The sequence below is a fragment of the Megalopta genalis genome, chromosome 1 (genome assembly GCF_051020955.1).
Source record: "Megalopta genalis isolate 19385.01 chromosome 1, iyMegGena1_principal, whole genome shotgun sequence".
Lineage (NCBI taxonomy): Eukaryota > Metazoa > Arthropoda > Insecta > Hymenoptera > Halictidae > Megalopta > Megalopta genalis.
Genome location: NC_135013.1, coordinates 19,266,199 through 19,282,207, shown reverse-complemented (window position 1 = coordinate 19,282,207; position 16,009 = coordinate 19,266,199). Strand labels below are relative to the sequence as shown.

General features: G+C 44.1%; 1 protein-coding gene and 1 long non-coding RNA gene across 7 annotated transcripts in view; one reads left to right on the top strand and one right to left on the bottom strand.

The window, feature by feature from the left end:
• The window catches only part of klu (zinc finger protein klumpfuss), a 209,853-nt gene that overhangs the window by 117,828 nt on the left and 76,016 nt on the right, over nt 1-16,009 (top strand). For 3 of the 5 annotated variants that reach the window (XM_076522956.1, XM_076522955.1, XM_033467902.2), the window contains exon 2: nt 5-6,168. In XM_076522956.1, the coding sequence (XP_076379071.1) occupies nt 89-1,627 (1,539 nt within the window). In that variant the 5' untranslated portion in view covers nt 5-88 and the 3' untranslated portion in view covers nt 1,628-6,168. Of the gene's footprint in view, nt 1-4; nt 6,169-14,205; nt 14,363-16,009 lie in introns of those variants that run through there. The other 2 variants (XR_013033684.1, XR_013033682.1) reach the window with 1 other exon arrangement.
• Nucleotides 6,147-8,814, bottom strand: LOC143259682 (uncharacterized). 2 transcript variants are annotated; one of them, XR_013033685.1, is made up of 4 exons: nt 8,719-8,814; nt 7,406-7,524; nt 6,976-7,068; nt 6,147-6,889 (listed from the first exon to the last, which is right to left on the bottom strand). It is a non-coding gene; the product is annotated as an uncharacterized LOC143259682 (long non-coding RNA). The 2 variants fall into 2 exon arrangements; XR_013033686.1 differs by having other exon boundaries at nt 7,420-7,524.

Sequence of the window (16,009 nt, the reverse complement as noted above, 5' to 3'; positions counted from 1 at the left end):
TCAGGACGAGGTGGGAGGCAGTACGGTGGTAGCCGAGGGTGTAGTAGGCGGCATAAAGGGCCCAGGCGGCGGGTGCCGCGCATCCTCGATGACGATGGCCGAGAGCGCCGTGGAGGACGCCGCAGCCGCGCCCCCGGGTCCAGCGAAGCCGCCACCGCCCTCCTGTACCAACAACAACACCCTGGCAGCGACCGCGAACCGCAACCACCGGAATCTTCGTAGACGGAAACGACTGGACCAGGTGCTGGACATCCTGCAACATCGAAGTTCGCCGTCCGAGGGCGAGGTGTTGCGTTTCGAGGGCAGCGGGCCGGCGTCCGAGGAGGAGGAGGACGTGTTCGGTTCGCCGAGATCGTCGTCGAGATCGGCGGTGGACCCGCCGTCGGGCATCAGCTTGTTGCCGCTGAGGCTGAAGAGCGAGGAGCCCGTGACGCCCACCGAGGAGGAGGGGAACACGACCGACGCCGACCAGTCGCAACAGCAGAACCATCATCTCCATCATCCGCACCATCACCCTCATCACCATCGTCACCGGCACAGGCATCACCACAGAAACAACGCGAACCACGTGTACGATCACCTCCACCCTTCCCATCAGAGATCGTCCGCGCCGAAATACCCCGGATGCAACTGCGCCCATTGCGCCCAGTCGGCCACCCCGCCGATGGTGCTCCCTTCGCCGACGTCCCCGCTGACACCTCTCACGCCGCTCACGCCGCTCACTCCGCTCAGCCTGACGCCGCTCACGCCCGGCTCCCTGTCGTCGTACACCTTCGAGCACTACATGCACACCAAGTACCTGCCGGACATATTCAGAGGCCGCAGCCACTCCGACTCGGACCTGGTCCCGGGATGGGACCAGAAGCCCCCGCTCTCGACCTCGTCCGTCTTCGTGAACCATCCGCTGAGGAGCGGTTCCCTCGAAAGCGACACGACGAGCCCCCAAGAGTCGCCGCTGGACCTCTCGATGAAGAACCTGATTCCCGGCGGCAGGCCACCGGCGCTCCAGCTGTTGCCTCCCGGCATCGTGTCCAGGGGCTCCGTGAGCGTGCCGGTGGTCAAAGGCGACGTGGCGTCACCGACGACCAAGGAGAGCGCCGCCAACAGATTCAACATGAAGGTCTCGCCGGTGGTGGAGACGATGCCGCCGGGCGCGAACATCGCCTACGTCTGTCCCGTCTGCGGTCAGATGTTCAGCCTGCACGACCGGCTGGCCAAGCACATGGCCTCCAGGCACCGCAAACAGGGCCCCCAGGACGCGTCCGCGAAGGCGTACCTCTGCGACGTGTGCAAGAGGAGCTTCGCCAGGTCCGACATGCTCACCAGACACATGAGGCTGCACACCGGCGTCAAACCGTACACGTGCAAGACCTGCGGACAGGTATTCAGCAGGTCGGATCACCTGAGCACTCACCAGCGGACGCACACCGGCGAGAAACCGTACAAGTGTCCCCAATGCGCGTACGCGGCCTGCCGCCGGGACATGATCACCAGGCACCTAAGGACCCACGCCAAGTGCTCGGACACCCAGACGCCGAAGAGCGAGCCCGGCTTCCTTGCCGGCGAGGACAGCCCCACGTATCCGCAGGAGATGGCCTCGCCTTCGGCCACGATCAAGGCCGAATGACGACGGCCAACCGGGGCGACCAAATCGCTTCAGGGTCCGGTTCCGTGCATCTTGGACTTGTTGCCGAACATCTTCGACGTGGTTCCGAACCTCTTCGAGCTGAGGGACGGCGTATCCATTTCCCACCGACGACGGTACGGGCGCTGATGAAGAGACAACGGAGGCTCTTCTAGCTTCGCAGCTTCTTCGGCTATCATCGGAGAGAGAGCTGTCCACGCTGGTTTCAACTGTTGTCGAAAAAGAACTTTATGCGAGCCGTTTTAAACGATCGAGCACGTTTCAAGCTTGTCACAGTATTATCGTATCTCTTCGTCTTCCCCGTTGCTTCCCCACGAACTCGCGCGGTTCTTCGCCGCCGGTCTTCGCAGCATCCAGGACACACCGCACAAGCTACTCGGAGATAATTCCAGCAAACGCTCGACCGTCCGTCGAGCATTTCGTTTTTACAGTTTTAAGGGGAACCAAGGTCGAGCAGTTTTTATACAGGAATCAGGTTTTAGTTGCAGCCGAGGAAGTTCGTTGTCGTTCCTATTTCAGACGGGATCTCCGAGAGAGCGTCGCGTCGGCGTCCTATTTCGCGGTAGACTGGCTCCGGAAACGCGAACTTTTGTGGCTTTCGGACGTCGCGTTTCGCGGGGGGAGGGGGGATTAGTTAGGCTTCGAAGCTGCGCGTCGGACGATCGTTGTTGGAATCTCTTTTTGGGTACGCGGTCTCTCGATCGAACGGTCTCTCCGTGTTCGTCGACGCGCGCAGACTGGAAACGTTAACGATCTGAAAAGCATTCCGACTAGCCTTTGTAGCGAACGTCCGCGAGAACGATGCTCGAACGCGATCGATCGATCGATCGTTCGGATCCGAAGCGTTCCGTCGTCGTTCCCTGACTCGGCCGTGGAGAACCTTGTGCCAAATTTTGTCCGTCGAGTAGTTGCTGGATCCACTCGTTTACTGTTCGATCGACCGTTGTTAAGGGGCCGCGAACGTTTGCATCGCGTAAAACTCGCGAATCTTCGGCGCTGTTCGCTGAAACCCGTTCGTCGTCGTCGTCGCCGTTCGTAATTTATTGAAATTATCGGCCCGCCAGGCGGGACACGCTCGACGCGGAAGGAACCGAAGTGTCCTCGTGACAATTGTTCGAATGTGAATACCGAGCCTCGATCGGGCGGCATTGTTAATCGACTAGGATAGAGACTGTTTTTTATTGCGCGTTGTGAAATTCCTCTCGAACTGTGTCGTGATATATTTATATCGAAATTTATTGTTACTCGCGAGAGAGAGACCGGGAACGGTTGTAACGTAAACCGGAGAGCCACGGGAACGAGTCCAAGGACGCGCGGAGATGAAGAGGAGAAGCTGAGGGCGTGCTTCGGCTCGCGGCGAAAGAAAGAAACAATGGAGTAAAAAAAACGAACGTAATCGTACCTGCAAAATGAAATGAAACTTAAAGCATAATAAAATCGTCTAGACGTAACGTTAATTAGTGGGTAATATTGATATTATTATTGCGTTTTTATTATTACAAATATTAATATTATTAATTATTAATATTATTCTCATTGTATTTGTTGGCGTGAGAATGTTGCGAAACATGCGGTGGAACAGAGAAATATTTTTTTACAAGGCGTCGAAGAGGTTTCGCGATTAGATCCGGGAAGGGAGCCAGGAGGGGAGGGGGGAAACGTACATCGGCGAGAAAGTGTCGCTGAGCGCAGTGCGCGTCGTAGAGTTTCATTGTTGTCTTGAAATTTCTGATCCTCGATGTTCGGGATCACGCATCATGTTCGCGCTCTCCTTCCGGATCTTTCGCGCGCGACCCGTTCGATTCTTCGATCGATCGAGAGCGATCGATCAATTTGTGAGAGTATCCCGACGAAGTGCTGGTCGATTTCGGACGACATTCGGATCCACGATGCTTTCGGACGATCCCTCGGAAAATACTCACTTCACAGGCGCGTGCGGAGTTTCGCGGTTCGATTCGATCTACGGGACAGTCACGGTCTCGGACGCTTCGGATGACCGACGCACCCTTGTGTCCCCATAAATCGACAACGAAATCGGTCGATGGCTCGAGATCCGCAATATTCTTTCCGGTGAAATTGAATAGCAAACTATGTTTTCGAGAATATAATGTTCTTTCGCTATGCATTAATGCACTGAAGTCCGCAGGTACAGTGATAAAAATTCGAGAAGTTTGAAGTTGGAAAATCGATTCTAAAGAAAGACAAATATAGCCGTGTAATCTCTGTCGTACGAACCTCACGAAAATTCTTAAGCAACGCGATCGGTTAACATTGAACACTTCGATTCACGGACAGATCTTATAAAAGTATTTCTGTTGTATTCTGATATCTGCGCACGAAATGACAATCAAAGTTCCTACACGAATGAATAGGAACGAATGAATAAGTGATAAACGAAACGGATCTAAGGTACACCAACGATCTTATAAATACTGCTGTATCTTGGATCCCTCTTTTTTCGGAAGACCATGGAAAAGCGATCTCGAGCAGTTGGCAGATTTTGACCGGGTTATGGGGGTACGAGTTTTGGGTCACGGGGTGGGTTCGATCGGAGCACGATTATTATAGTCATAAAGAGATGCGAGTCCGTCTCGACTCGAATCTGTTGGGCAGGATTCTCGCTGACACACGCGAGCCGACCACGCGTGACACCAACTACTTTGAACCTTGCTCAATCTCGACCGTTTGCCTTTTCCCTTGCCATAACTCGCCGATCGTCCGGCGGGTCCACCGTTCATGGCCGCGGTTGCAGGCAAAGTGATACACACACACAACACGAGCGTCGTGGTCCGCTCTCCCCGAATGTTGTCTTTCGTTTTCTCTTTCCTTTTCATTTTTCATTCGGCTTTTCGAGACACGCGTTTACGCGCGCCGCGGTGCCCCCGTAAATGGACACGCGTCCGCGCAGCGGGACGGACGGACGGACGAACGAACGAACGGACACGTTTGTACAGAGAGATCGAAAGGGAGAAAGAGAGCGAGTGCGTGTGTGTATGTTTTGCGCGTGCGATAGAGAGACGGCGGGTATAGTGTGCGTGGCCCACGCCGGTGGTATGTATATCTGTATTTTTGTATACCGAGGTTTTTTTCTAATTAGTCTCTACCGTTTAAGCGTTTTCTCGAGGAGGAACGGAACGAGTAATTAGCCATTAAGGAGAAAAACTGTCGCTCTCTGCTTGCCATTTTAACTTGCCTCTGTCGATCGAACGATTACTCGGAAGGTGGCTTGTCGGAGAGACAAGGTGGACAAGAAGGGAGGGACCTCGGGGCGGAAGGTCTCGACGTTTTAGGAGAACCGCGCGCGACGCGCACTCCATTTCTAACCGTTCCTCCCTCCTCCCTCCTCCTGCCTCCCTACGTTTTAAGAATTCCTTCGTTTCTTAACGCACGCCTGAAATTTCTGTTTCCCTTCTCCTTCTTCTCCCTTCTCCTTCTTCTCCCTACGCGCCCCCCCCCCCTCACGACACGTCCCGCGGAACATTGAAAATAGTACTTTTGCAAAACACTCGTTCTCTCGCCTATTCAACCGCCCGTCGCGTCGACACCTTGCGGCCCGACGCCCGTTCCTCGACGGAGGAGAAAATCTCTCTTCGCGCGAGATATCCGTTCGGCACACGAAGAGGATAATGCGCGAGTTGAAGAAGATGAAGAAGGAGAACGATACGCGAAACACGCTCGACTTGCTTTCGGGCAATTATGCGATCGCCGTGCCAGAAAACCTGTTCTTGTAATTATTAACACATTCGTACGATTACAATTATTTCTATTATTATAATATTATTATTATAATTATCTCTATTATTATAATACTATTATTATAATTCTATCTATTATTATAATATTATTATAATTATTTCTATTATTATTATATTATTATTATAATTATTTCTATTATTATTATTATATTATTATTATTAATTATTACGTCCTAGTTACGTTGTTAAGTGATTAATCATGTTTAATGCTTCTATTATTTATTTTGTTATCCTATTCGCAAGTCAAGCTTCCTATTTTTCGCCCCCCCCCCACCCCCCCGTTCTTACATTCATTGTGTCCCGACCCCCCTCGACCCCCTGTTCCTCGTTTCATCGAACTACCCGCGGCCGGTTTCATCGTCGGGGGGACGGAGAAGAACGCCGCCTTCCTCTTTGTCGCTCGCGCACGAACGGCACGCATGCATTTATAAAAAAGGATATTCAGTTTTCGTTTGCTCGTGCCCCGAGCTTCTTCTCCAGCCGTCCGGTCGTTCCCGCTTCGAAACCGGAAGTGAAAGAAGATCGGACGTCCGCGCGGAACGAACGATGAAAACGGCCCCACACGATCCCTCGTGAATCCTCGAGCGAGAACGCGTTACGTTCATGTTTTTCGTTTCGCAACGATGCGACGGACAGGCAGAAGACAAGAACGCTCGCGCGAGAGTTTCTGTAAATTATTGATGACGACGATTGTGTATGTTAATTTATAAATTATGTTGTGTTTACGAATCGTGCCAGAATGGAACAAAAATATAATTTTTCAACGAACCACGCCGCCTTCTGATTTTTTTTCTCTCTCTTTATTTTTCTCTGTGTCTTTCTCTCTATTTTTCTCTCTCCCTCTCTCTCTCTCTCTCTCTCTCTCTTTATTTTTCTCTGTGTCTTTCTCTCTATTTTTCTCTCTCTCCCTCTCTCTCTTTATTTTTCTCTGTGTCTTTCTCTCTATTTCTCTCTCTCTCTCTATTTCTCTCTCTCTCTCTCTCTCTTTCTCTATTTCTCTCTCTCTCTATTTCTCTCTCTCTCTCTCTCTCTCTGTTTCTCTCTCTCTCTTCCTCTCTTTCTCTATTTCTCTCTCTCTCTCTCTCTCTCTCTCTCTCTCTCTCTCTCTCTGTTTCCACAGTTCACCGTGCCTCCATCCGCCCCCGCATCTTCGCTTTCTTTGGCCTCCATAATTTCGTTTCTCACGCGATTGTATCCGTTCGATCGTTTGTTAATTATATATATATATGGTGCCTTCGTCTTCGTGAAGCTTCGAGAATCGCGACGAACTGGAATACATATCATTTTAAGGCTGAAGATTCGGATAAGGTAACACACACACACACACACACACGAGGGTAGAATATTTTTCCATGTCCGATGTAACTCTCTGTCGAAGGAGCTTCTTTACACTCTCGAATATATGGGAAATATGTACTGTGTTTATGTCTGCGACCAGTGTTGTGCAAAGCAAATCGTCGGTCGTCTCGTGTCATCTGGCTGACCGAAGCTACCGTAAACAATCAAATTTGATAGTTAATCCCGGTGAAAGAATTTTCTCGTTCGAACGGTAACGTTTTCTCCTCGAAGACTTACCACGGATTTACGGATCACGATCGCCGCCGCGTCGCTTTACATTGGCCCCAGTTCCGGTCAGCCATGCTATATAGTTTCCGTGTCGAATACAATCTACGAAAAGAAGAAAATTGAAATTCAACGGTCGAAAGAAGATTAATCATCGATTCGGTTTAATTCCGCGACAATAAAATCGAGATCGTATTATCCGCGTGATGCACAACACTGCCCGAGAATCACTCGTCTATGATTGTAAATCTACACGGCCTTTTTTTGGATGGAAAAAGGCTCGAACAGATCTTGTAATGTCCCCTTTGTACCCGTTTCTACAATTACGAGTTGATAATCTTTATATCTGTACATCGAAAGACAAACCGAATCTGTATGTTGCTGCACACTTATGATGGAAATATATATACACATTAATTGTTTTTACAATTGACTGTGATACCTGAGAACGCTTACTGTTTTACGTCGTCGTTGTCCGCACGAATTCTGTTTGTACTATCAAACAACGTCTCTCTGCCGCGAGACAAGCCGGTCAAGATCCCTGCGAAGACGCGGCAGCCGCTGTGGGAGGAGGGCATTGTCATTAGCGAAGATGAAACGTAACCGTTGGCTTTGATCATGATTTACAAGAGCTAAATCATTCCAGATTCATAATCGTAAAATCGGACGGGAATAGATTTCCAAAGGAATATTTACAGCATCGGGGTCCTCGTCCTTTTATAGTTATGACGCTGTCATATTTTATATCACCGCTATAACCATAATCTTTAACTCCGCCGGGGAAAGGTTAATATCGCCGCATAGGTGGACGCGACACTGTTAATTAAGTACAAGTGCACGGCAGCACACCTCGGCCTCCGGGTAAACCGAACTACCTACGGTCTCTCTATCGAGCTCGCCGATGGCTTGTAATAAAGCGTCGATTAATTAGTGGAAACATGCCTCGAAATAACGTTCTTTTATGTGTCCGCGTCGATGGGACACGTTCGGACTACTTGAACCGCTACCTGGACAGAAGTCGCGAAGAAAAACTGTTCGAAACACGTGTTGTATGTTTAAACAAAGATCGAATCTTCCCCGCGTAAATCTTTTGTTTCGATTCATTGAAAGCGGCGAGCTACTTTGCTCGGTTCTCAAAATCTCATCTGGGACGCCACGGTAAGTTAATATTTACTACGTATTGGAGATATTTCACTGGTATTCGAAACTCGTCGTCAAAATTCGATAGATTTTCGTTCTCGCCAATCGCAGAAAATACGTTGCACAATACCGCGTTGGTTTCAACGTGTTACAGTAGCCATAAGTTACGATAGTGTGGACATAAATTTAGCATCTATAAGATAGCGACCCTTAACGACGTTTAAACTAAGCGTGTTAACACTATGCCGTCCGCAGATCTTAGATACGATTCTTTTGTTCGACGCCGGCATAATAGCTTGGAAATTTTAGATTTAAAAAAAAATGTCGAAGATGGCGATAATATAAATTCTTAAAATTAAGATATGTCATCCAAGAATTTTCGTACTTAATTCTTAGTTAAATAAGCACAATGCTATAGTTGGTTTGCTGCCTTTTAACACCCAAGAGATATAGTTCAAACGTTATTTCAGTTTTTGAAAATGGTACTAAAGTGGTACCACCGGCATACAACAGATAGTTTTTGCATGGCACCAGCGTGGTGCAACCGGACGGCATAGTGTTGATAATTTTACTTAGGAATCAGGATTTTATACTTTCACTAAGATTAGCTTTTACCTGTTATTACAATTTGAATCGCACGTGTTTACAGTTCAGGAGCTTCTTACAGACTGAACGATATACAAACACCGTTCGCACACTCGCAACGCGACACTAATCCTCACACGCTTATGTCAATATCTGTTATGACAATGTCCATTGTTTTCACCCATGTACAGTTATATCTTATATATATACATAATACATACATAATATATATATTTTTTATTATATATATATATATATAATATATAATATATATTTTCTTCTTATATATATAATATTTTATTATATATATATATATATATATAATTATATATATATATATATAAATTTCTTCACAAAATTATCACATTAGACTCATCCCCGTGCCTACGAAAGAGTTGACTAGATTGCGAAAGACGATTCAAATCGAATTGCAATCTCATTGAAAAATGATAGAAACAACTATCTCGCAACAGTGTCCTCATCGCGAGTGAAGATGCCTCGAATAAATAATCCAACCGAGTAAAACGAAGATATTAACGAAGTCAAATGCGGTGGAATAAGTGTGTCAAAAGTTAGTTGTGAACTCGTATAAAGTACCACGGTGTTCCGATCGAAATGCGACTCGCATAATCGACCGTGTACGCACACGCGAGATACCGTTCACGGATAACGAGAAGAAACGATACGAATTCGTGTACCAGTTGAAAACATCTGTTCCGCGATACGAAAAAGGAAAGCATCATCGCGAAAGCGTATGGAACAGCAACAAAAATGGTTTTTGCAATTGACTGATCGCAACACAAGCAAGGCTTCGTTCGACAACGTGCTGACTCGATACGCGTTTCCCGGGCTGGTCGTCCGTTGGAAATAAAACGAAGCACCGGATGTGCTCTCGGGTCGAAAATATTATTCCGGCCGTTCCGCCAATGATTAATTTTCGCGGTGCACGCGATCGCACAGGTCGAACGTTTTCTGATCGCGCTGCGAACGATCGACGTGATCTGCGTGCGCGCGCCACGGGACCGCGGGTATTATAAGATTACTACGCCGATCGTTAATTCCGTCACGTTTCGCCAACTCGAAATTGAAATCACTGAAATAGTCATCCTCTCAGAATGCTATAAAATCACGTAGTCCGTACCCGCAGTGGCCCTATACCACGATGCATTCCATTATTAAGATAATGTGCTCGAAACGAAGTGCGAAGAACGCGTTTTGTCTCGAACCATAATTAACCCTTTGTACGCGAGTAGCGATGCCGCGGCACGAGTAGAAATTGTTGTACGACGTTCCAAAACAATTTGAACATTATCCAATTTTTATGCACTCTGAAAATCGTTAAATTCGCAAGTATTGTTCGAGCCAATACAGGCACAATTTTTAGAGATAAAATAACTTCACGTGCAAAGGGTTAAATTGGAGGGGCGAATTACAATGACATAGTCGTTATTTGAACATGATCTATAATAATTTGAGAAGTACCAAGTGAATATGAAACGTGATGTAACGATAAAGAATTCTTATTATTAATGTAAAACGATATTTTATTTTCTATTGATGAATATAAATATTCATAATGAATATATATATATATATATATATATATATATATATATATATATATATATTCTTGATGAAGTTGGATTTAGAAAAATTCTATGAAAATGTCTAATCATACCAATAATGACATAATAGAATCGAACATTGATATCAATAGGTCAACATTTATCTTTTTTCTAGCATTTCATACTTGTACAATGAAACAAGGTGAATGATCACGACCAGATTTATAAAACAAACAATGGAAAGTTTAAATTAAAAAACGTAATCACGTTTTTCACGTAAAACGTAAAAATTACTTAATTTTTGAAGCGTGAATACGCTTATTTCGGATATATATGAGGGATATTATTCTTATTCCCGGTGCTTAAAGTCTCCCACGGGTGTAACAGAACCGCGGGGTATACTTTCTGGAAGAAGCATCAAGTCTGATGTATTATTACAAGCAATCGTCCGGCGTAACGTAAATTACCGTTCTGTCGGCGGTAATTAAATTGATCCCGTGGAAGAAGAATGGAAGAAATCCGGGCCGGAGAGAGAGAGAGAGAGAGAGACCCGAAAAGTTCGCCAAAATCTCCGCCCAATCACGAACCTGCGCTTCCCTCACCTTTCGACCCACGTCCTTAAATCTCGCCGGTAGATTATACGTTTAATTATGGGATCGATTGCGCCGCCGCACCGCGAGATATCTCGATCGATACAACGGCCCCTGGGCTCTCTCGTTCATCAAAGCGGCTTTCCGTTCTCGTTAAATCAAGACCACGACTTCCGACTTGAGCCGCAATCGCTCTATTTCAGATCGATATCGCCGGCGAACGCCTATCCGAAACTCGTTGAAAAACATCGAGATTGACGTCCGCCGCCGAACAAAAGTAAAACGCGCGAGGGGAAATGGAAAGATCTGCCAGCTAGATTTTTCCGATCACGGGCTGCGGTCTCACTTATCGCGATCTGGCTCTGATAGACGTGACTACTTAACATCCATTCCGCTACCTGTTAACAATGTAATTTATATCGATTCGAATGAAGTTTGACGCGCGGCCAGCAAAAACCGTACAGACCTGAAATGTAATTGCTCGTTTAGATTCGTTGGATTCGCGGATGGGAAGCTTATCGTTTAATTGAGAAAGTTCGTTCAGAAAGTCGAGAATAAAAATTATAACAGCGCACGGATCTCTATGCAAAGTACAAATTTTCTTCGTCGAGCGCAATAAAACAAGAGCCGAACTGAAGTTTATTTTGCTTTTAATACTGTTAGTTAAGTTCGTTTGATTTTTTTATCATTTTGCTGTTTGAAATCTACAGTTTAGCGTAACGTAGAAAGTTTAATTACTGTTACTATTACTATTACTATTACTATTACTATTACTATTACTATTACTATTACTATTACTATTACTATTACTATTACTATTACTATTACTATTACTATTACTATTACTATTACTATTACTATTACTATTACTATTACTATTACTATTACTATTACTATTACTATTACTATTACTATTACTATTACTATTACTATTACTATTACTATTACTATTACTATTACTATTACTATTACTATTACTATTACTATTACTATTACTATTACTATTACTATTACTATTACTATTACTATTACTATTACTATTACTATTACTATTACTATTACTATTACTATTACTATTACTATTACTATTACTATTACTATTACTATTACTATTACTATTACTATTACTATTACTATTACTACTAACTTACTACTCTACTTGCTCTCTAAAAATAGTTGCACAAAAGATTATTTCGTGCTGTCCACGCGTCTCCATTTTGCACATTAATTTAATTAAATAAAATAAATTTAATAAAATACAATTTTTTAAAATTGAGAATTCCTTGTTAGTTTATATCAAGATTTAAATCTGTTATACTCGTTTGCAAAATTCGTACCATCGAAGATAGAGAATGGGGAGAATTTTTGTACCGGCGAGTCTTAATTGGCAGAGTGGTCGATGGTGAAGGGCGACTGAAGCGGAAAAGGAAAGGGAGGAAAGGAAGAGAAAGGCTGGTGGTGCATCGAACATCGAGAAGAAGCACCGGGACTGTGGCGTGTGATCCTCGAATTTTACGGAAAGCAATGCAGGTGACGGTGCATTAAAGGGTGTACAAGGTCGTTATCGCGCGAATGCATAATAATGTTCAGGTTGATTTACGCTGCGCCCGGGATTTCAGGTGTGTACATATACACATCTCATTATACGGATATTATATGCGACACGGTTAGGTGTGCGCGGATAGGCATGTACATGCATATCGACGCGGTCGTATCCTGTTCCCCGCGATCGATACCTCGGATAAGTGGTAATGGAATAATCGACGTTTCGTGTAAAGGATATTCGGATAATCAGCTATCCGATGCGCGATATCTCCATAACAATATCCGGTGACACAATTTTTTTTTCTCTTTTCAAATATCCACCGCTATCGTTCGGTATCGGAACGGTGAACCGTCGCGAACCGGTTCACATGGAGAGGGGACACCGTGTAATTGGATTAACGGACCATTGTCAAGCTTATCTTAATCGTGTTCCCAGTTCTTTATTGGTAAAAATTGCGGATCGGCGCTCGCACATGGTTCCCGCGAATTTCCGGAAACGTCTCCCCGGCTAATCTCATTATGCACACGTGTCATTTTCATTTTATTTCAGACAAGTACCGTTAAAATGGTCTCGTGTCACTGCTAAAACATTCTTCGATCGTAGCTACCGATTGCTACACTCGATTACAGTTCGTTTGTTCAGAATGCGACGAAATTTGCCTTTCGATTATCAATGTTTTATTAAATATTACTGGTTCCGTGGTAAAAATCGTTTCAAATAGTCAATACATTGGGTTGGCAAAAAAATTTATAATAATAAAAAATTTCTTTTTACTTGGAACGAAGTTTAATCTGTAATGTATTTTCCATTTTGTTCGATGACCTTTTGCCATCTCTCTGACAACTTGAAAATTCCACGCTCGTAGAAAGTCTGATCCTTTTCGGCCAAAAACTGAGTTAAGTGAGATTTTACAGCGTCATCATCGTTAAAAGTTTTACCACGAAGGAAGTTGTCCAGGGATCGAAATAAGTGGTGATCCGATGGCGCGAGATCAGGACTATATGGTGGGTGTAACATCAATTCCCAACCAATATCCATCAAATTTTGTCGAGTGGACAAAGACGTGTGCGACCCAGCATTGTCCTGCTGGAAAATGACACCTTTACGATTGATCAATTCTGCTCGCTTTTCCTTGACTACTGCATTCAATTTGTCCAGTTGCTAACATTCACGGATAATAAAAAATAACATAATAATAATAATAATAATAATAATAATAATAATAATAATAATAATAATAATAATAATAATAATAATAAGTTTATAATATAACATTTACGGATATCATAAAAATGGGAGATATCTATAATATGAGATTAATTAAATATTTATGAATTAATATGAGAGACATCTATAACTGAAATCGGCAATTACTTAGTTGCCAACCCAATACTTACGATAATAAAGATTTTCGAGACCCTAATCGCTGTACACCATTGTATAACACTATAGTAAACACTATAGTACAGTATAGTAATATATAGTAATATAGTATAGTATAGTATAGTATAGTAAGTACACTATAGTAAATAACATAATCTATGATACTTACAAAGAAATCTCATGATCTTTATATTACCCGTAATCGTATATTTTAACGAGTAACGAAAGATTTAATGTGTTTGGTCTCGCGTTTAATTATTCGATTAATATTGTATTAAGATATTCGAAGCATTTTTCGTGTAAGAAATCGCAATGTTCGAGTTCATTCTTCATCGTATCAAAGCATACCGCATGACGTTTCACCGTTTACAGCGATCCGGTTACATAGATTACAGATACTTTTTCGTCTACAGTATTTTGATATCGTTCTCAGATATACTAAGGAAGAAGACGATCTAGCTACCTTAGGAAGAACGTGACGATACCGTATCCTAGGGAGTAGGAGTCGGGGAGCCTTGGAAAAGTGCTGACGGGCCACCGTGAAGAGGGTCATCCACCTTGAATCTTCTCTCAGCAGAATTTCGAGATCGGTAACTATATCGCTTCTTTGCATAACAAGGATACCCAAACGTCTTAACATTTTCTAAACACGTAACACAATCGGTTTCCTCAAGATGCTCGCGAGCAAACAGAAATTGTAACAAAATAATCTATGCATCGTCGCTGCGAAGATACCTGTACTGCTAATGAAAACATTCTGGAGTATTCAACATTTTTATTCCTTTGTGCTTTCAAAATACCGTGCAATTATTAATTGAACCGTTTATTTTGAAAGTGGCATGAGTCACTTTTTCAAAAAATCGAGTTAATGGTAACACTAATTACAACTGAACGGTACCTTTTCATTAAAAAAAAGTGACTTATGCCACTTTCAAAATAAACGGCTCAATTTATCATTTAAAGACCACAGAAACGTGCAGCGACAGATAATTTTATCATCTTTGGGTTAAGTAGAACTTCACGAATCGCATTACATTTAGCATTGCTCAAGAAAATTGTCCTTTCCAATTTGTTTGAAGACTACTCGCAAAAATGTGTTATTGCAAAGGTGCAAAGAAGATTTATGCAATTTGAAATTAGTATTTAATATTACACTATGTATTTGAATAAAACAGCAGTACTTATAAGATTAACATTTTCACGACCGCGTCGAAAACCTAAAAAATTTCATAAAATCAAAGTGTTTCATTCAATTAAATAAAGATTGCGAAGCAAATTCAATTACTTCTTCAATATTCGTACCTCTTGCAAATCTTAATAAAACGAAGCAATTATTTTTCATTTTTAGAAATTAGAAGTGGGAGATTCCCCAATTCGGTCAATTGACTCAATTTAAAACGGGGAGATCTCCACATTTGGTTGGCTAAGTGTTAATACCAAGGTTACTTTATTTTGTTACACTGTCTCATTTGATACAACCAATAAAATGCACTTTTTAACGAAATTCAAAATATAACGCAAGTAAACGTAGAAGAAACTTCTAGTAAAAGAACCAATCTCTCGAATGTTTAAAACCAGAATTAGACAGGTCATTTAGTGTTTCCTTTTTTTTTGCTATCACGTTCTAAGCAAAAATGATATATTTATAGATTTATATGAGTTCTCCCCGACTATAGTATCTTCTTTTCGCGATTGCAATTTGGCCAAGTTTGCAGGAAAAGAGACCACTATGCGGCGTGACGCGTACTGGCGCGATTCTCGCGATCCGGCCCCGTCGTTTTCTCGCTTTTTCTCGCGTGCACGCCGACGCGCGCGCGTCGCTGTCCTCGCGGATATAAATTATTGCGGGCCTGGTCGGGCCCGTTCCCCGACCGCGGACTAAACAAAAAAAATCCGCCGCTACCCATTAGAAATTATAAGTGCTGCCGGTCGACGCGGCTCCGACCGACATCGTCGACTTCTCTCTTTCCTTTTTATCGTCCCCCGCGCGACGCCCCCACCCACCTTCGGCTCCCTTCGCCGGCCGGCTCTTTTTCTTTCTGCTCTTCCCTCGATCAGCCCGGTGAACCGGCTGATCGTACTTGTCACTGGTCCTCGTTCCACCCACGCCACGCCACGCTCGCCTTTCTACGCCGTGGACCGGTCCAACTTTTTGTCACGACCACCTTCTCCCGTCTCCCTTTCCTTCCCATCTCTCCCCCCTCACCTCCCTTCGCCGCCAAGGCTCGATCTTTCTC